At 35.3% G+C, this 22,490-nt stretch overlaps 1 protein-coding gene across 4 annotated transcripts in view; it reads right to left on the bottom strand.

Moving 5' to 3' along the window:
- The window catches only part of ORC5 (origin recognition complex subunit 5), a 77,377-nt gene that overhangs the window by 32,478 nt on the left and 22,409 nt on the right, over window positions 1-22,490 (bottom strand). For 3 of the 4 annotated variants that reach the window (XM_076328275.1, XM_076328265.1, XM_076328248.1), the window contains 3 exons: window positions 20,804-20,916; window positions 17,191-17,238; window positions 9,861-9,971 (listed from right to left, as the gene is read on the bottom strand). In XM_076328275.1, the coding sequence (XP_076184390.1) occupies window positions 9,861-9,971; window positions 17,191-17,238; window positions 20,804-20,916 (272 nt within the window). Of the gene's footprint in view, window positions 1-3,694; window positions 3,795-9,860; window positions 9,972-17,190; window positions 17,239-20,803; window positions 20,917-22,490 lie in introns of all 4 variants that reach the window. The other variant, XM_076328256.1, reaches the window with a different exon arrangement.

Below are 22,490 nucleotides of genomic sequence, written 5' to 3' on the forward strand. Positions count from 1 at the left end.
ATATCTGTGTCCTTACAACTCTGCTGAAGTAAGCACCAAGGAGCAAGTAAAGCTATTTAGGCTAAAGACAATGGCAGCAAAAAGTAAAGCAGGTAAAACTGGCTTTGAGTAGTCTTAAACCTGGAATTAGACATTAGTTCTAGCCACCAGGGAAGTGAAGAAACAGGGACGCTCAATGTAACTATTTGACCACAAGGGGCTAGTTCTAGTTTCAAATTGTATTTCACTGAACCAAGTTCTATACAAATGCTCAATAAAGAGATGGTTCATTCCCCCAAACATGTCGTGATCCAAATTGTCAGAGAAACCAGCCAAGTTATTTTTAAGAAAGAGACAGATAAAATTTGTGAAGAGCGTTAATGATGTCACCTGGGGGCTCAACAGGTTCTTTCCAGTCTTATATCATATCTTCCTAGTCATATCACCTTAAATCAGGAGATTTGCAAGAGAACTAGTGAACTCTGCCCTAACTCTCCGATTTACCTTATCTTAGTATTGAGTGCTAACTTATTTCTATGAATAGCTGGTGATCCTGGAATAGATTATGTGCATACACTAAACGGTTAAAGCAAAGCGATTAAAAAACTTATCATATACAGGCTGTTTTTAGCTATATATGTTATCAAGAGAGGTTGTGCAGTACTTGCTTAATTAATCTTTGCTGTCTTAACAGATGAACCAGATGTACTATTATGTTCTTTGTTCTTCCCTAAAGATGGGATGAGCCGATTATTTATCTCCAAACAATAGGAGTTCATGTACCACAGTGAGTAATTTTTTGTTTTTAATCTGGGAGGCAATCACTAACAAGCTTCAGCTGCAACTGCTTGATGTAAACACAGTATGAATTTGTTCCTGGAGTATTAAACGATGTTTCTTCCCTTAAGTACATGAAACCAATTTCTAAATAAGTATGTAAAGAAAGGGATGGAAAGGACAGAGTTTGGAAGGAGGGAAACTCTCTGTTTCGTCTTTCATGTATTCATGTTTACTTTTTTTATGCACTAACACGTTTTCATAGATAAGTTAAAATTTGAAGTTTCAAATACTATTTACAAATAATGCGCGGAGAGAACAGAAGTTAAAGAAACTGTTGGTTGATGCAACACATTCCCTAGGTTATATAGCATGCAATCTAAGACATATGAAGGGCACAAAAGAATATATAACATTAAGTTCACAGGGCCACAAGAATTGTTTGTGAAAGTTATTAACAGATTCACGGAGTATATAAAACTCTTCATCACTACTGTAGCAAACTTGCATACCTACCTCAAAATCACATTTTTATTTGATTATGTTTGAAAAGTATAAATTTATTGTAAATCAATTTTAGAAAGCCTTAACATATAGCTACTTACTGGTTTATACCAGTCTGCAAATTCTTAGGGAGATGCTACTGAAATAAAAAACTAAGATTAAATAGCAAGAAAGTTTTGAAACGAGTCAATTTTTCTAGATAAAAGACAGAACAAATTTAGGAATTCCCTTTAATCTTCCTGATAAACTCAATCTCATCTGAAGTCCTCGCTCCCTCCCTCTCAACAGCCTTTCCCTTGCCATAACCAAAATTTCTTCCATAAAACTGGTTTTCAATAATTCACAACAATTTGTCTTCTAATACACTAAGTGTTTTTAAGACATAGATTAAGTGCCAAGCTGGGCACTACTACCAGAAGCTCTTTGCAGAAGAAAGATAAGTTTTCTACCTTAAATTACTGAAAAGAAAGAATTCAGATAGAATAGAATAGAATTTGATTAAGAAAGCCTCCCAAGAGATTGTAAAACTGTATTAACAGTATACCTCAAAAAATGAAAACAAGATCAAACTAGGTCGAACAACATAACATAGCTCAAACATAATTAGTTTTTCTAAAAGATCTTTTCTGTATCAACTAAAACTAGAATGAATCAAGCATATTAGCTTCTTCACAATTTTAATGAGAAAGTACTACTTGAACTAAGAATACTTTTATTTTTATTCACAGCCATGCTGAGACTTAAAAAAAACCCAGTCAGCTATTTCGTTAAAAGTAAGTAATGTTTTCTCCCTTCCTTTTGCTGAACAGCAGGCTCTCTCAAGCTGCCGTAGTCAGTGCTGAAGTGCTAACCTATGTCACCATGCTGTGCATCACATTAAGTTCCCATTTCAGCTCATGAATTTCTGCCAGATTAGTCCAGTGACCAATAACAGAAAATGAGAAAATAAGAGTTATTTATTGCCTCTTATCACCATCTTCCCAAACCTACGGAAAATCAACAAAGTACTGATCAATAGATTACTGTGCTTTCTAATCAATAGACAGATCCAGCAAAATAAAGTGTCTGATGCATAATACACCTATAAAAGAATATAGGCATTAGGATTACAACAGTAATAATATAAACTTATCAAAAAAATGCAGCTACAGATTTGCCAACCGCTATGAAAGCTGTTCTAACAATTTAAAAAATCTTTTAGGTATGGACAACCATGAAGTCACAGGATCAAAAGGTTGCATTACAAACCCATTTGGACAATAAACCTGCAGGGGATATACAAATTATATATGAAAGTTGTATATGACATTATATAAGACTAACAAATATTCTGTGCTGGCAAGATGTGTCTATGTATCTTCACTCGCACTGAAAGATGACAACTCCCGTGGCCAGACTGGATTAAGCTGTGTAATTTTATGTACTTTCCTCTGAAGCAAGAGGAGGACAGTGAAATGCAAACAGTCACTTGCAGATTAAATCAATAGGGCAGAAGCAGAGGCTGATGACATCCTCTCTTGTAATTTAAGTTTAGAACTCAAGAAGTTATAAAAATAGGGAAATACATACGAGTATGTTTGTTTATATCCCAGAAACAAAATTTAAGAAAATCTACATACACAATCAACTCCAAGAGACACCAACTTTTACAATCATCTCACTTCTGAATGTTCACTACTTAATACTCAATAATTCAGCATTTTAACAACATATGAAATAATTATTCAAATATATTGACATTTTTGTATACAACTATTCGAATCTCTACCTAATTTTGAGGTACTACTGCTTGGTACTGCCTAATGGGTATACAAAGCAAAGTAAGACACTCTCTTACTTATCTCATGATATACTGTAATTATGTCTTGAATCAGCTTGCAATATTACCTATGAGATTAAAAAACTTTTTTTTTTCCTAAACATTCAACAAGAAAACAAGAAATCTCACTGCAATATAAACTTCAATCATGAAGTTTTGAATGCCAAGCTCATCTGAGAACAGGACAGAAATATATTCTACCAAGAAATCATCCCACACAGGTAGCTAACATTTGCTACAAACTTCTCAATAATTTCAGGTAAAATTTTAACACTAACTCTACCTGGTTATCCAAAAAAAAGACAAGCACAACACTTTGGAACTTTCACAGTGAATGGGAAGCAAAGAAAAATGGTTTCAGAGAAGAAAAAGCCAAATTGGCAGGAACTTTCATTTTTCCAGCATTTTGCTTGTTTTCAAAAAGACTAATGACAAAGAAATAATCCACTTAGAGACATATAACCAGTACAAGAGCATGTTCTGTATTTTTCACACACTCTAAAATAAAAACGGCTCCCACTCATCTTCGTTCTGCTTTGTAATAAGGCCTCTTAGGGAATAGTGTAGCACAACACACATTTTTAACCAGACCTTTTTCTCTGGAAACTCACCTACCTGCTCACTTTTCAGCAGAGAGTATTCTATTAGTGTTAAACACTCTAGTAGGCCAGATGTAAAATGTTCGTATGAGCAGTCCGCGCAACAGCAAGGGAAGCTGGAACACAATACAGGAACAGCTGATCTAGCAAAAATGAGTAATTCTCATTCTGCCAAGAGTTGTCAGGTGTACAATAGAAAACTTAGTATCAGCATTAAAAATAATGAAAACATTAACGCAATCTGAGCTTGTAGAAGCAATTACAGTGTTTTTCACTTGAAAAAAAACTGTTGACAGTATTCGTCTTTATCAAAGTTGCTACATCAAGGGGATCTAACATAAGGTACTAACAGAGTAAGTACTACAATCGTGATGTGGGTATCTGGTGTCCAGAAAGGCTATGCCATAATAAAAGCAAACCCTTCATCAAATAAGTAGATAACAAAACCAGACATCTTTCCAATCTTGCAATCAGAATTTTACCATAGTTGGCAATTTACAAAAAAAGGGCAGTTTAAATCTCAAATTCTGATCTGAAAAAGCAAGATATAAAATATGCTTCTAACACAACAGGGACAAAGAAATCTTACAGGTAAATTGCCACATACTGTTCCCATTTACATATATAATACTAACTATTCTTTAATCTATCCGTGTAAGGCAGACAAGAAAGCAAGACAGAAAGAAAACAAACCTCTCGCATTTTTATGCTCCAGGAAAGGGCACTTTTTTTTTTCCCTTTAATTAAAGGAAACTACATTCCTCTGGCTCCCTCCAGCTGGAAGCATGCTATGTACATCAGTGTTTTTGTGTATTTCTAATAGATCCGTAACATATTGGCACTTAACACACTACTCAATCTCGTATCTGCAGTCTTATTCTAACTTCAGATAAAAAGCTCTTGCTCTGTGGCCAACAATTTGCAATGCTGTTTATCATTTTGCCAGATTGGAAAATTTTAAGTTTGCTAACCTTCATTCCAAATTCTTACACATTTATAACTACATTAGTTTTAGGAATTTTTAGTACTCTTAGGGAAATTCAGATGCTTTTCTTAGATCCAGTATCAAACAGATAAGAAATGTCTAATAAATGAAGTGTAGACTATGATGTGTAAGACACCTGATGTGTCACCATATACGCACAGAGATAAATAGCCTTTGTAGAAATCTGTTTCCAAATACACTATAATCAGAAGCAAATTCTAACTATACAACTACCTGAAAATATTCGCTTAATATAATGAGTATCAGTAAAACCAAACCTGATTCTGAATATAAATAGAGACCAAACTTTTTTAAGATGACCTAACAGTCTAACTTTAATGCATTAGAGTGAAAATGCAAACAGAACTGAAGTTACTGACTGGTTACCTATTCAGTAATTTTCAGCTATTAGTATATTCTGAGAAGGCACCTCTGCATAGATGTCTTTCCAAACATTCAGGGATGTATTAACAGGAATAAAATATGCAAAAGTATGAAAGACAAAGGGTTTAATTCCATTTTACCTAATATAGATAACATCATAGCTCAAAAATACAAGTAGATCTAGTCAATCCTCTTTATGAAAAGCATATTTCACAAGAAAGCAGAAGCAAGATAAAACATCTGGAAAATGAAAAATGGTTAGAACTGAATTGATTTGAAAAAGCAATTGAAAAATCATTGTTGTAGAGGAAAAAGCATTGGTTAATTTTGGCTTGTAAACCATAACAAGAAGAATATCTACTTGCTTATTGGTTGTGATATGAAATTAACAGCCCTTGTCCCCTTCAATGTAAAGTAAGCTGATTTAATTTAAATCAGTGCTGATAATTCTTGCACAACGTTTCGTGCATAAATTCACTCATGTCCTATACTAAGGCACATTTTTATAAAGAGAATAATGTTATATTTCTGTCTAAATGCGGGAAACCTAAAATGAAATACTACTCTTCCACAAACCAGAACTGAGTAGACTCTCGGAACCTTTGCAAAATGCACTTGCGGTAGGTGTTATAAAGTTTCTTTGTATCCCTCCGTTCTGTAATAATTGCACTTGGACACAATGCACATTTCATGATCTGCACAGTGGGTCCCTGTGGACACACAAGTCATACTCCTGGTTGTTCCCTAAGCCTGAAAAAGCATCAACTGCTGTACCTAAGTAAGGAAACCCTATGACTTATCTGTTGTTGTAGGATGCAGACTGCATACCCCATAGTTGTACTGTTTTTAGCATTGTGGGAAAGTACATTTGCATTTTTTCAGCATTAAAAATAATGTTTTATCTTTTAAAATACTTCAGCCACATGCTCGACCTAGCCATATATCCAACCGGAACATCAACTGTGCGAGTTCTGTCCCAAGCACAGAACGTAACTGCAATATCATCTTCAGTCTGTTAAATTATTACACAAAAGTGCATCTGAAGAAAAACATTTAAAGATCTTGTCCTCTGAAATGGTTGCAGAAATCAATAGTGCTTTAACCTCCGTTATCTCTTGGTTTAAAAACCAAGCAAATAAATTCAAACAAATTCAGTGACATGTTACAGTAACACACAATGTGTTAAAAACAATATCATGACAAATTAGAACTACTAAGAAAACCAGTGAATATTCTGGAGGAAAAAGAGTACTGAAAACTTCTCAAGTGAATATAGAGCTATATTCATGTATGTGCTGACATCAATAGTCTAAAATAAATTAAAATAATAAAAGTCTTACTTTAACTTCCTCTCAAACAATCCTCACTAGATGTGTGAAAATTTTATTTTAAAATAGCACAAAACCAAGAGAAATTTCAACTTTTAAGGGAGTAACTGAAACAATTTTCATTTGCAAAAGTGGAAATTTGCATGTTTGGTTTTTTTCCCTGGTGCTACTCCCCTGTACTAGTAAGTGAGGAAAAACAAAATAAATGAACCCAATTCTTTCTCATGTAACCCAATTACAGCAAGAAGTTACAGCAGGAAAAACTTAGTCTCATATCAATTGCAAAGATCATGCTTCTGAAAGGAACATGTTCACTTTTTGTTTGAAAGAAGTATGAGACCATTTTAATGACTAATTAACATTAAAAGGCAAAAGTTAGATTAAGATTCAAATTTTAAGTTGAAATTCTATTTAGTAAAAATGAAACATTTTCAATAAACCCTAGCATTAAACAGAAAATTGAAATTTTGCTGCTTATTAGCATAAAAGTTCATTTTTGAAAAGCTAATAACCAGAATTTTCATGTGAATAGAAATTACGCACAGAAACAAGAGCAATAAGAAGTATCACGAAATCAGCAACATGACAGATCATAAAGCAGCTGCTAGTCCTTCTTGAATCTTGACTGAGATTGTTGATCAACTTTAAAGCCAAGGCATGCTATTTTCTGACAGTACATGGGGAGAATTAATAAGTATTTGGTTCATGTACAGCCTTTCAGTTTACAAATTAAAGAGCACATAAAATTAATGTTGAATCAGTTAAGAAGCCAAATATTTGATTTAAAACATTTTAAACTTCTGCACAATTCAAGAATGATTTCCATGCTGTACACACAAACAAGAAAATAAAAGCTTGTGGTCTCTAACAGTAAAATGTATTGATACTGCTAAGGATAACCCAGCTCCTAAATATTTCCTTTATTTGAAAAATATATTTACAGAATAACTAATGGCAAAAATCAGTGCAATATAAATTGTTTTAAACTACTCAAGAAAAAAATGCAATTAAATATTATGCCTAGATTAAACTACTTCCAAAATATATTTTAAATTCTGTTGTATTTTATGTTACTTTACATTAGACATTTCAATAATTTTTAATTAAAATTTAATGCAAAAATTGTTTTCATAATTAAAAATATAAAAAATATAATTTAGAAAATTTTATTTTGGCATAAACAGATTTAATTTCAACTTCTTTGCCCTAACCTGGTTAAGGTTTAATACAATCTTTTTATACCTTTATAGCTTAATCTGCATATATTCAGAAAAATAATTACAGCTATTCTTTGATAACACTGCCATCTAGTGTACACTCTAAATTAGGATGAAGCATTTTTTTGAATTTTTTCATTCCACAATTTAGGGAGAATTACACTCCATGTACAAACTATGTCTTCAGTACTATTTAACTGTGCATTGGAATAATGACATTTGTTCTCTCATCTGGAATGCATGTTAAATATGCAGACATATTAATTTTGAAAATATACTGTAAAACTCTGTTATATAATACATTCATGTCTTAAGTATACCAAGATGTTTTTGATAGCCAAAAATAAGAGAATATACAGCTAACATCCTACACAAAAATTTTACTACGTAGTGCTCCCAGTCTTGTCATCACCATTCCCTTTCACATTACTTGAATAACTTAAACTGAAATTTGCTCCTTGAGACTGGCAAAGTTCAGGCAAAGCTCTAAATTTCATAGTTGCAGTTGGATAGTCAATTGTTTTGCTTCTTGCCTGTTCTTTCATCTTATGCCTTAAAGATTGCACTCTTTCCACCTTAAAAATGAAATTTTATTGAAAGATCACAGTGACAGTTTCTTCAAATGCTTGAAGAAAGAAAGGCAGAGAGAAAGAAAGAATGGCTTAAAACAAGTACCACCCATGTGGTGGATCATCAGCAGATTTAGAGCACAAGTGAAACCGATCTGAACATTACTTAGACTGTATCTTATTTTCTTCTGAGTTTCTATAATAGTCTCATAAGACTCCATTTCTTACTGAACTTTCTTCTTTTTATCCAAAGTCTGGTCAGAAACTGCCTGCTTCAACAACCTTTGGTGTCCCTTCATATGGCATTTGCCCATAGGAAACTTCATATAGCTTTGAAATACAGAGTTAGGTTTCCTTCTGAAAGCACAGTGAATTCCTGAGGTGCCATGAGATGACAGAAGAAAGGCAATAAACAAGTACAGGATGTGTAAACATGTCTAAACTTAATTTTTTCAACTACTTCCTGAACACCTCCGAAAGCTAATCCATTGACCTCTCAAGGGGCACAGACTATAAGCTGAAAAATCACTCATCTAATTACAAAAAGCAAATTCTTGTATTAACAGATTTTTGAGGTTGTTGTCTAATAATTTCTCATGCCTTAGATCATGTAATAACCTTTAACTAAAGGAGCTTGAGAGAAAGCATTACGTGAAGGTGTTAAGTTGCCTACTGCATCTGTAAAGCATCTGGGTCCCCACCACTGTTAAAGATATTCACATACCACTGATTAAATAAAGTACTACAATTCTCTAGCTTCTCTATTGCCTAATTTTACAAGATATATATACTTATGGTTGGTTATTCTACAAAGTTGGGAAATGAATTTTGCCAAACATTTATGTGAACACTGAACAGTGATGATTAAAGCAGTAACAAAATTGTTTAGGTATCTTGAGCATATGTTTCCTAGAACTTTACATGAACACAGACATCAGATTTAAATAATCCTTGGTTAAGTTTGAAACCTAACAATGAAAAGTAGAAGAAATTTCTATAAGTAAAAGTTAAGCACAACTGGAAAGCAGGAAAGAAATTGAGATCTTCTAAAGTGGACATGAAAGATCTAAGAATCAAGTTGATAATAGAAAACTATCTTTACTTATACAGAATAGGTATTTACACTTGACAAACCCAGAGCTCTAGAGAAAAATCTAGATTTACTTTATTCCACTCAATTTTATAGTTATGCTGCCATCTAGTGAAATGGGATACTGACTCTCCTCTGCAACACTGTTAAAGTTGGTCCAAATGAAAAACATTATCCCTAAGACACATGTATCAGCAAACACTTTTCACCTGCAAATACCTTATTCTTCTCTCTGCTCCTTCTTCACCACATTTTTATAACATGCGTTACAAGGTGACTAATTTTGGCCATAGGACAGTGAGCATTTATACACTTAACTTGAAACGCAAACAGGCTAACAGACTTCAATGAGAAGTCAAGGAACTAATCAACACAGATCACAGTCCAGGATCAGGAAAAAGTTAGCTATTAGAAGGTTTCAGACCATTAGACAGAAAAAGTCTTGAATTCATAGCTAATAATACAGATAAATATTACTCTGAGCCTTCAACTTAAAATTACTGTTGTGGTTGTTTTCTCATTACATTTAATTAGAATGATGACTTACAAAAACCTTTTCAAAAATTCCAGACAGTAAAAAGGAAATAAAGAAAGTAAGTACACACTCACCTGGGAAAATATATTTGCAGTTGGAGCAACTCTGATGTCCACAATGCTATATAGTATTGCTAACAATCTGTCCAGGGGAAATGGCTTTGGCCCAAGGAGGTGATTGCTGGTCTGCAACAGAAACAAGACTTTTCAATCCAATAGGTCTTTCCTGGAGTGCCACAAGATTTTATTCTCACATCTTTTTAGGCTCTGGGGAGGCACTATAATTCACAGTAGTCCATCATACAGCCTACTTGCATATTATGGAAAACACTGAATACATGCTTATTGATCAAGATAAAGATATAGACACACAGCTCTATTTAACATGGCAAGAGTTCAAACTGCACAATAAATAGGAACATTTTTGAGCTATAACAGAGGATCTGATGCCAAATTTCCTGTCACTAGATTTATGGATTTACTTGTTGTGCTGGTTTTGGCTGCGGTAGAGTTAATTTTCTTCATAGTAGCTAGTAGGGGGCTATGTTTTGGATTTCTGCTGGAAACAGTGTTGATAACACAGGGATGTTTTTGTTACTGCTGAGCAGTGCTTACACACAGTCAAGCCTTTTCTGCCTCGCACACCACCCCACCAGCGAGTAGGCTGCGGGTGCACAAGAAGTTGGGAGGAGACACAGCCGGGACAGCTGACCAAAGGGATATCCCACACCATATGACGTCATGCTCAGCGTATAAAACTGAGGGAAGAAGGAGGAAGGGGGACACATTCGGAGTGATGGCGTTTGTCTTCCCAAGTAACCATTACACATGATGGGCCCTGCTTTCCTGGAGATGGCTGAACACCTGCCTGCTGATGGGAAGGAGTGAATGAATTCCTTACTTTGCTTTGCTTGCGTGTGCACCTTTTGCTTTACCTATTAAACTGTCTTTATCTCAACCCACGAGTTTTCTCGCTTTTACTCTTCTGATTCTCTCCCCCATCCCACCGGGGGGGAGTGAGCGAGCGGCTGTGTGGGGCTCAGTTGCCGGCTGGGGTTAAACTATGACACTTGTCCTATTAAATTACCTTTCCTCTTTAATCCTTAGATTGGGTAAGACTACATTTTATGGCATTCTCAAGGTGCACAGTTTTCTTCACAGTTTGTCAACAGTAAGACAAGTTAGGCTTCTTAAAAGCACACAGAATTTCTAGCTAGTGAAAAAATTTAAAAGTTTAGATTTATTCTATTGTCTACAGTCAGTCTATAATCTACGATCACCTACAACGAACTGCACAGAACAATAGTTTTTACAAATCTATAAAACCATCAAGGAACTTTTAAGTATATTTTTGTGTGTTTTGCTTACTGAAGACTAATATTTTACTAGCATTTGCATTTTGAAAAAGTATAAAAAAGGAAGATTCTGCTAAAGTATCAATGTATCCACTGTCTTTGAATCGTTTTAGCCAAAGCCTTTTCTCTTCCTCTCACAGAGGTGCAAAGTCATAACAAGAGTTCCTCATCTTAAATGCCACACTAAACTACTTTAATAAACAGCCTTATGGTCTAGAACGTAAGTAGAATAACTTGGCAATGGGCACCAATTGTAATACAGGAAATTATACTTAAACATAGGAAAAAACACCTTTTTTACCCTTGAGGGCGGTTAAACGCTACAACTTATTGCCAAGGCAGGCTGTGGAGTCTCTATCCTTGGAGATACTAAAAACCCAACTGGGTATGGTCCTGAGCAACCGGCTCTAGGTGACCCTGCTTGAGCAGGGGGGGTGGACTAGACCAGAGATCCTTGTCCACCTCAGCTCTTCTGTGAATTTCACTTTCTAAAACCAATTTTTTTAAAAAATTTGATCAACTATCTCTGCAGGAATAAGATGTATTAACTGCTCATTTTTTCCCAACAAAATTGCTGAGTTTTTTATATTTTTGGCTGATTTTAACGTTTTAGTTTTCATTTTCTCTTTTGCTTCCTTTATACCACAACAAAAATGTTACCATTTTGATACCAAAACCAAAGAAAACATTTTTGATCAGGAAATTAGAAATGAGAACACTTCAACTTACTGTTTTACACAGGAAACTCCTTTACTACTATATTTCTCCTTTCTTAAAATACACTTGATCATAGGATAATTCCGTCTGGAAGGGACTTTAGGAGGTCTCTAGTCAAACCCCTCCTGCTCAGAGCAGGGTCAGCTAGGAGGTCAGGCCAGGTTGCTCAGGAATTTACCAGTCCAGTCTTGGAAACCTCCAAGGACAGAGACTGCACCACCTCTCTGGGAAACCAGTGTCACTGCCTGGCTGTCCTCATAAGGAAAAAGGTTTTCCTTATATCCAGTATAAATATCTAGTTTCAGCTTACACTCACTGTTTCTCACCATCCACCATTGTATCGTATAGTCTTGATGATCTCCTTGCAGGTACAGGACAGGCTGCTTTTAGGCCTCCCTTCTCCAGCTTGAACAACTGCAGTTCCCTCAGCCACTCCTTGCAGGGCAAGTGCTCCAGCCTCTGACTATTTTGATACCTCTCTGCTGAACTTGTTCCGGTTTATTGATGTGTCTTGTACTGGAGGGGGGCAAAACTGGATGGAGTATTTAAGATGCAGCCCAAAGAGTGCTGAGTGTGAGGGCCCAGAGTGCATCCACCTCCCATGAGTTTAACTGGCTAAAATAAAGGGTTCAGCCGGCTGAGCCAAAGGTCAGCTTCTTTGCTGGTAAGAGCTGCTGTATAAAGAGCTACCTGCCAGCTACAGACAAACTGTGTTATCAGAAGACAGCATATTTACTCAACTCTGCATTTACAGAACTATTCTGTCCCTTATCCTTCTTTGCACCATACACGTCATCTTCACACCTCAGCTGATACTGATGGACGTTTTAGGCATTACAGGTTATTGTATGTAGTAACATTGAATTCAATTGAATTCACAGAAATACGAGTTCCTGATTTTTCAATGTTAAATAATTTTAGAATAACCAATTTCACAAAAAGAAGTACAGTTCATAGGGCAGAACTGTATTACAACTGTATTACAACTCAGGCAGCATTGTTAGGACTACAGGGATTTATTTATGACCCAGACTGTCAAAAGTTCTGACAAAGGAAATACTTGTTTCCTTTTAAGTTTGTATTTTATCCTCTCTACTTTGACATCCAGTTTCCTTTTTTGTAGTGCACACTGATTTATTCTTACTAGCAGAGCAGCCAAATTAAAGAGGAGTTTCAAAAGAAAGTTTGTTTCAAAATGCTTCTGGGAAAGAACACCTCTCAAATATACCACCACCACCTCTGTGGCATTAGTCATCAGTAAAACACAACCATTCACTTCTTCAGCAAAACAAAAAGATATTTCCAATACATGTTTTAGCTTTTCAAATCCAGGAGGTGTCCCCAAAGCTACCTCTTGGCTAGCAAAGAAAGCAGTGTAAAAAATAATGGAAACATGTAGTCAAAACTTTAGCACAGCACCCTCAGTCAGAATGTAAGTATGGTATAAGTTATGAACTGTACAATCCCCTGCCCTTCTACTTCTAAACACGGCAGTTCTGTGAAGAATATTATTCTAATAGAGTGTAACTTCTAGAAGCAGCACTTCATTTTTATTTCTTTGACAGAAGTAAATTCCTGGATGGATAGGAATGGTTTAGAAATTCCTCCAAACAGAACTTAAAGAATAAGATTTTTACAAGTGTTCTGCAAGGAGCTAAGGCAGAATACTACATAGAATAGTATTTATAAAAATCCAAGGGACCCCTCAATCTCACTTGAAAACAAAGATACCTTCCACATTCAGAAAACCTCTTCAAGAAGTTTTATAGCCATCAGATTAACTCTGTGTGTCCTCTATCATCTTTCCACCTTGGCAATACACTCGTCAAATGGTTCAGAAAAGACTTTTCCCCCGTTGCCCCCATTGCCACTATCTGTGCTTGTGCTTTTTATCTACAGTGTCAGAGTTTCATGCTCCCCCTGTTTAACTGGCCTAAGTCTTTCACCATCCCACAACTGCGAGCCATGTATTCACATTCCAAAATTTCACAAACAAGAATGAGAACCAAAAGTGTTCTTTAAAGAGTAAAAGCTTAACCCAAACTAAACTACCTGCACAAAAGGGAGAAAGTCCTTAACCTCAGTTGGCTGAATTTTCAACCTTTTTAGCATATACTTAAAGACAGAACTACACTTCTCACTTTTTTTAGCAGAAAGCATTTCTGAACTTCCCTGGGTGCTATACAAATGAAGCATCTTCAGCTTTAAGCTAGAAATTCTGATTCAAAACAAATCCTAGACTGAAATTGAAGCAGATATACTGGACAAATTATTTTCCAATAAAAAACACACCAACACATTTGATATTCTGATGGACTGACATCTGAAAAAGCATACTCCTGCAAAAGTAGCTTCACCAGGAAGATCTCTCACTTGTCACTAAACTGGAAAAACATTGTTCCAGGGCAACCATGCAAAGAAACCCAACAAATTCTGCTGTTATCAGTAACAAGGCAATTAATAGAATAATAAAGTCAATTCTTTCCCCTCATTCACAAGATTTACTTTTTCTAATAATAAAAACACAGCCTCTGGAGTGAACAGAGTTAAGAATCAAGAAACAGATTTTTAGCCTGGGTGTACCTAAACTTTCAAGGCAGAATTTATTTCATCTAATGTTAGCTTCCTGCCAAGTAGGTATGTACAGCCAAACTAGTTTCCTAAGTTCCCATTATAGCCAGTAGAAATCTAATAAATACAGTTTATGGTGCAATTCATCTGACTGAACGTAGAACCTACTTTAGTATGAGACGAATCACACCCTACACTCCAATGACTGCATCGACTAGCTCTGCACTGTCTATAAAAAGACACTAGCTTAGATGCAGGCACTCACTTGGAGTTAGGTGAATCTGATCTGTAAATCAGTCTTTAAACAAGCTTCTCTGTGGGAAGGTATATTGATATAAGCTGTCACACCAACTGAAGCAAATGAGCCTTTATTTATAACACTACATATGTAATCCTTTATCCCTGTATTTCAGTTTCCCTCACTATAGAATCACAGTACAAAAATATACAAGTTTATATCTGGGCGATTGTATCTCTGTGCAAATATTTATAAAGGTTAGAGCATAGTAAAAGGAACATAGGTCTGGAAGATCCTCTTCAGACCTGCAGTCCTGTTCCCCACTATCACAGCTACCATGCCTCAAAAACTTTCAAAACCAGACTGTGCTCTGACCTACAAGCAGTTTCAGCTTCTGGTATCAATACTTACAGTGAAACAGTCCTTACCTGTAAGCTATAAAGCAACACATAAGCAGAGAACCAGTGCTCTGTAACTAGAAGCAAAGGTACTCTTGAAATGCCACAAAGTTCCCATCCTATTTGTCAGTCCCTAAGACACACTCCTGTTTCTTGCATGCAATCAAGAGTTTAATGTAACACTGTCAACTCAAGAGAGATTTTCTGTTAACTATATTTGATTTACTAGGATTATGAAGTTCTAATTCTCTTCAAAGTAACACTAATTTTTAATACAACAAAGAGGTATAAGAACTAGATCATTTGCAGTCTTAGAAGTCTTTCCTGATTATGCAAGTTACTTGCTACAGTTGGACAACAAACCAAGCTTGTTTAACTGCACACGTGTCTAATCATGCTTTCAGAATATCAGTTCAATGCTTAGGTTGTAGGGTACATGTAAAGTCTACAAAATCAGAATTAATCTAATTAAAGTAAAAAAAAGTAACTGAAATCTTACTCATCTTTCTGACCATTAATTTTGTTTACATTACATTTGTTTACATTTGTTTGAGTTACCCTCATTTACAGTCCTTTCCTTAGTACCTCATTCTGTTCTGGTTTTGTACCTACTCAGTAGCATTTAGCTTGCTGCAGGAACAATAATAAAATGAAAACCAATTTATTGTTAATGCAGGCACTTCTGAACACTAAGTAGTGAACTCAGATACAAGTCCATTTAACATAAACAATGACACAAGAGAACAAGCTCTACAGTACAGTTGAGGTGATCACAACCTCAGTATTTCTTCATCAAATCTCTATTTTCCCATTTCTGTTATGTTTCTAGCTGTTCCCATCTCCCTACTTGTTCCCATCTCATCATCCAAGTTGGAAATCTATTGCCAAGAAAGAATAAAACAAAACACCTTTCCTGCAGAGGATGCAAGGAAAGAACAACATTTTGGTCTAAGATACAATAATTATTCCTTCTCCTGAAAGTTGTTTATCAACTAATTAAGACGTGGAGGTGTTTCAAGAATATAGCAGTCCTGAAAATAATTAAATGCTCCGGAAGTTCTCAGGAGTTCACGTGCCAGCGACAAAACACACAAGGTCTATGTGTACAGGACACATGCATTCAGAGACTTCAGAATTCTTAAATTTACATAAATATCTACCTAGCACTGCAACACATTGCACCATTGAAGTAAAACTATGCTCACTTACACTTTCACATGCAAAAACCATGCCCCTACAGAAATAAGAGAACTTGGAAAAAAGTCTTTGGATAGCCAAGGACTCTGTCCTCCTACAGGGGCAGAGAAAAAATTAGGGAAAAGGCTATGGGCAGGATCAGAAGCAAAGGATTATTAGGCTAAGTATCATACTAAAATTTTTCTCATATTATTTACCCTGCCTGTAGCATAGAGAAGAAAAGGATATAATGATTGTTTTGGCAGGGATTTAGTGCTGTCTGCACTGCTCTTCATTTATGGATTTGTTTAAAAATAAGTCAACAAGTTACAAATGTTAAAATTTGATTTCTCTTTTTACATTACAGTTATAAATATATGTATAGGTATTTGCTTTTCCTAGCATATCAAGCCTCTGTTAGTAAAAACTGGTATAGCTCCACTGAAATCAATGATATTTAGCCATTTAAAACCATGAAAAGGTTAGTTAATAGTCTGATGGAATCCTAAACAACAGAAGAGAGTGCAAAGTTTCCAAGCTTCAACACACAAACTTAAGCTCTTATACCTCACTGCATCACTGGGAATGAAAGTGACTTGACTTTCAAAACTACTAACCACCTATTACTCTAACATCTCTGAGAGAAATTCCAATATCTGGCTCTTCCATGTATGATGTCCTTTAACTAGCTTTATTAAGCACATTTTTGTTATACACAAAAATATGGCTTTAGGAGACAAATTTATGCGACAGTTAAATTTCAATGAAATAAAAATGTGTGTATCATACAGAAATTTGTATCATACAAAACAAATGCACCAATAATTGTTATTTATGCAATTCTGTTGTTTCTACAGTAAACAATGAGGCAAAACAAAATACAAAACCAGCAGTACAGTAGAAAGAAAATATTTGTTGCCAAGCTCAGATTAGAAAGATAAAATACATACCTTTTCATGTTTCTTCATAAAGTTGGTCTTTCTAATTTTCCCATGATGCTGTAAACAACAGACAAGAGCAAATATTATATGTAAATTATTTTATGCTCCTTCTATAGCAAGGACAGAATCAAAACAGTCAACAAAGAATTGTACACTACATATGGTAGTATGCTAGTCTGGGTCTCCTCCTTTACTACACCTCCAGTATTTGTCTCTGATGTTACTAGGAATCCTTCTTACTAGAAGCCCTAAAATTACACTTGTCTTACTTCTTGCTTCATTGTGTCCCAAGTGGTGCAAAGCCAAAAAAACACACACTAATATTTTTTGGTGACATGCGTAAGTTTTTTTTTTTCTGATCTAATCAGGGACTGATGAGAAGAGGCAGTAAAAATTTGGTTTTAATATGACTTCATGCCACCATCTTCCTCCTACCTTCAATCATCTAATGAAAAAGACAGATGTTTCATTTCTTTCTTTTTCCAGAAAACTTTAAACGATGGCCACTTCATTTTTAAAATGTATCCGTGCATAAAATCCATCTGAATTTTCACCTTTTTTCTGCTCCGTTTTAGAATTTGGATGGTACACAAGTTGGCAGAATGACATCCAGGAATTAAATCAACACAATACAAAGATAGTTCAAGGTGCAGGAGCTAAACAACAAACAGAAGGGGGGGCGGGGGCAGGGGAAGGAACATCGTTTAAGAAGACACAGCTTTAAAGCAGCCTTAAGAAAGGAAGGGCTGTCCAAAGAAAATAATCAAGTGTTCTTGGATATCAACTGAAAAATGTGAGGGCAAGACAAGGACAGAAATATAGTAAACAAAACGTTACAAATGAATAGGTTAAAAAAAAAAAAGACAAAGAGAGACATGAAGGATGATGTGTAAATGATGTAAATTAGTGGAGAGGTACAAGTATAATATTCTTTAAACATAGCTAAGTGCTATTTCTCAGAATATCACCTGATGAGTTTTTCCACAGCCTTGAGAAGTATACCTTATTAATAAGTATACCTTATAAGCATGCTCAATGAATCAGGGAAAAATATCTCAAATGAAGGAATTTTTTTTCATTATAATGTTTAAAATCTTGTACTTAGTATTTGTGGACCTCAATACTCAACCATGTCAAGATGATCTCAGTAACTGTGGCTCTTCTTGACTGACTTCTGAAGAGCTTAATATTAGACAGGGCTTTAAGTTTCCTCTACATAATTTGCCAGACTAAAAAAAAAAATCAGTTCATTCAATTAATACATATCACACATACTTAGAGAAAGCAAAGTAATCTTTTTATCATGCCTTTGAAAAGAAGACTGCGGTGACAACAGAGACCTTTTGGAGGGGAAAGTGATCAAGCCTGAGGTTACACAGCATGCTAGCAATGGATCACAACAAACTGCATTCATGCATTTTAAAGGTTATGCTGGGATCTCCATATGATTATTTAAGTTATATCAGAAGTGTTTCAAAGCAAGTGAGCAGGTGCCCTATTTCTGTGCAAGCACAAAGAAGCATGAAATTCAGAGCTAATTTTCAGTTAGTTTTTAATCCTGTTTTCTATTAAAACGATGAAATGAAGACTTCATAAAGATTGCTATTCTTTTTTGGTTTAAAGACTACCTTCCAAAACCAACTTCGTATTTTCCTCTCAATCTACTGCAAAGCTCTTGAATTTTCACATAACTAGTAGCAGCGCTGCCAATTACTACTTCATTGCTTTATCAGGCTGTTAGCATTCCAGGCTGCCACAAACTGTGACTTTATCTTTAGCCTATCACCTATACCAGTAGTGCAGATTAGCAGCTCAATGACCATCCTTTTGTTTGCTGTCTAGCAGTCCTTAGTTAAATCACTCCAGAAGATACTTTTCTGTAATCTAGTCTGAATCTCATTACAAACCTGATAAAACCATATTCTATTTTCACAGTCCACATGACTCAAAAACACTCAACTTGAACACCCCCTCAAAAAAGTGTTGGTTTCGTTGGGCTTTGAGATGCAGCTATTTCTGAAATTCACCTTAGCACCTGATGAATGGCTAACTGCTATCAGATGATATGTGTAGCAAGAATGGCAACTTCTCCTGCTTCACCCGTTCTTGGGAAAAATACTTAATATCACTGATTGAAATACCTTCACAGTCTCTGCTTCAAAAACCTTAGAAGCTCATGTTTGTACAAAAGTTTAGTAGGGTTCATGTGCAAGAGTGGAAACTAACTTCAGAGGTACTGAAAAAGGAGAAAGGAAAAATATTGAGAAGGTTGTTCAGCGAACACAAACAAGAAAGATGCGGCACTTTTTGATAACATACTTTACTGACTTGACTCTTGTAAGCTTTCCTGTTTCTCTGAGTTCCAAGACTGATATGGAAAAATCTGGGCAAAAACATTTCGTCAGCAAATAAATATCTTACAAAGAAATTGCTTTGACCAAGCAAAAAGAACAAAGGTTGCCCATAAAGAAAACTTTATGGTGAATCTGCACTTACTACAAGTAATCGTCCACTCTTCTCAGAAAAGGACTAGACAGAAGGGTGAAACACCTACAACTTTCAATGTAAGATCATACCAGAAACACGAAACCCATATTTAGACTAAAAACGTACTAGTATATCATCACTAGGAACTGCAGTAACTTCTCAAAACAAACATGTATTTACAATTTTTTTTTCCGAGGGGGAAGAAGAAAACAAGCATATTTTTCACAAATTTCTCTTGTTCTCATTTTCTTCAATTGTTCACACCTATCTATCATGAATACCATACATTTATACACACATGCAAATATTAATATATACTGTAATAATGTCGAAAACCTTGAAGTTTGTAAAATGCATAGAAAACATAATTGCCCAATCTCTTTTCTGATATCTGTCTTCCTGCCTACATTTTGTCATATTAAGACCTCAAAAACAACCCAATGAGGCAGGCTTGAGTAGCATGAAGATCCTGGGTAAGAGACAGACTACACACTATGGCACCACAGCATTTGTTTGCAGCATGACCACAATATAGCCCAAAGAAAAAAGAAGAAAAAAAAAATTCAACCTGTACATAGCAAGAACTTACAGAAAATGGGATTTAGCCCATGATTTGGTAGTGAGGATTAATACATTCATCCTAAAACATGCATTACCATCATTTCAACACATGTGCCAGCTAACAGAACCCACATCTTCTGCAAAAGCAACTGTTTGTATGTTTCTGTTTCACAAGCTTAAAATTGTATAAATAAGTTAACAATGCACTATGTCATTTTACCTCATTAAAGGCTAACGGAGTTGTGGTTTGTATCTCACTCCGGAAATTTAAGTGTGGCTTATACCAGAATCTTTACAAAATGGAGCTGTATCAACTTACAAAAGCAAAGCGCAATACTTGTGCTATAACAGTCTTACGCAAGTTTTGACATGAAGAGGAAGTTGGGTTTATTAAATACTAATAACAAATAAGTGATCCTTACCAATCACAATGTGATCTACAGAAAAACTTCTGACCAAATCAAATGAACCACACACAGAAACAGAGCTCAAAATGAATGGTTGAAGAGTTTTAAACTAGGAAATTCAGTATGCAGGAATCCAGTAAGCAGCACTAAGAAAAAAATCTCATTACCTTAAGAAAGAACCTCTTATCTGTCCTAACAGGATTGTAGGAGGCAAGGTAAGCAGCTATTAGAAGAAATTTGGAGTAATAAGGAAGTTCCATGTGTGTATGTGCAGAAAGTCCTATAAAATAAACAAACAGTTTATGAGTCACCGAAACCCACTCTGAACATCCACAAACTTCAAGTTAGACTTGTTTGCATTCTTCTTCTTTTCCTTCTCTCCTGCTCTACTCCTGTAACAAAATTAGTATGGCTACTTTCTCAACCCCATTATTACTGATATAAAAATCGGTGAAGGGCCAAGGAATGGCACAAAGATAAACAAAACTAACATTCTGAACTCTTTATGGACTCATCTCAGAAACTGTTTTAGAAGCATCAGAGATTCATAAATCATTAAGGTGTGATCTCCCTTAAAAAAATCCAGGCAACTTTCATTTAGGTAATTTTCCTGGCAAACAGGGCAGATGAAGAGATGTATTTAAATACAATAGCAAAGCTTTTCTCCAAGACCCAACCTTCAGGCTGCTCCACACTGTGCCAGACAGCTCAGCCAGGAACAGGGCTGGCATGGTGGAGGAAGAAGCAGTGCTGCACTTCTGAGAAACAGTTCAGCATCTCTCAATTTTTAGCCAGTGTTTTATTTCCTACAGAAAATGTTTTCAAAATTTTAAACTTGATCCAGTTGACCTAGCCTGCTACATGTATACTTTATTCAGATTAAAGTCTCACACATTAAAACACACGAGAACTACAGTCTAGTGAGTATTTTCTTTCCCTCTTTTCACTTTTACTTTGTATTTTTTCCCTTTACATTCTCCTGCTCTTGTCACCATAATTGCTTCTTTTACACAGCTTATGCATATGAATAGGATGATCAAACCACCTTACTTCATCAGTTGTCTAACTATGGAGACCACTAAAGGGTCTCTCTTATGCCTTCTTTGCTTACAGGTTTTCACTTCAACAGTTTCTTATTCTGCGAAGTACCCATACCCTTATGCTTTAATCCATAAATATCAGCAAATAAAGATCAAGGAATTAAACATGTTTAAAAGTTAAAACTCAGAGCCCCCAGTGTGATGAGAAGCATCCTAGATGATAGCTAGTAATAATTTCTTCTCATGTAGGCACAAAAGGACAGCAGTTTTAGTTTCATTTACAATCAAGAGACTGTTTTGTATTGCATGTTAATTACAAAATGCAACACCAAATAAACTCTTACATATAGACAATTTAGTTTAATACAGAAATATCTGTTTCTACTCTATTATTCTGTCCTGCCAATATTGCACTGAACTATTTGCTTATTTACATCCATTCAGTAAAATTTATTATAATTGCTTTTTAAGCATATGATTATCACATGCTGTTTACCAACAAGACAATTTTTCCTACTACATATACCTAAAAATCCTAGAAAATGCATTTTAAATAAAGTCTCCCTTTTTGGGGTTGTCAGGTGCAAAAGTATTTCACTATCATCTGGGCATGGAAGGAGGGAGTTTAATAAGAGCACTTTGAATCAAACTGCTTTGGTCAACAATGTCGGAAAATTACTGATCATAAAGCAAATAACAGAAACAGTCCTATGACTGCAATTATCTTAAGACAACTTTTAAGAAAGTGGCTATTTTACCTACTATCTAAAGAAGAAATTATTTGTTATGATAAATCATATGGAAAAAGTGTTCC

This window comes from Aptenodytes patagonicus, chromosome 1 (assembly GCF_965638725.1).
Source record: "Aptenodytes patagonicus chromosome 1, bAptPat1.pri.cur, whole genome shotgun sequence".
In the NCBI taxonomy this organism is placed as follows: Eukaryota; Metazoa; Chordata; class Aves; order Sphenisciformes; family Spheniscidae; genus Aptenodytes; species Aptenodytes patagonicus.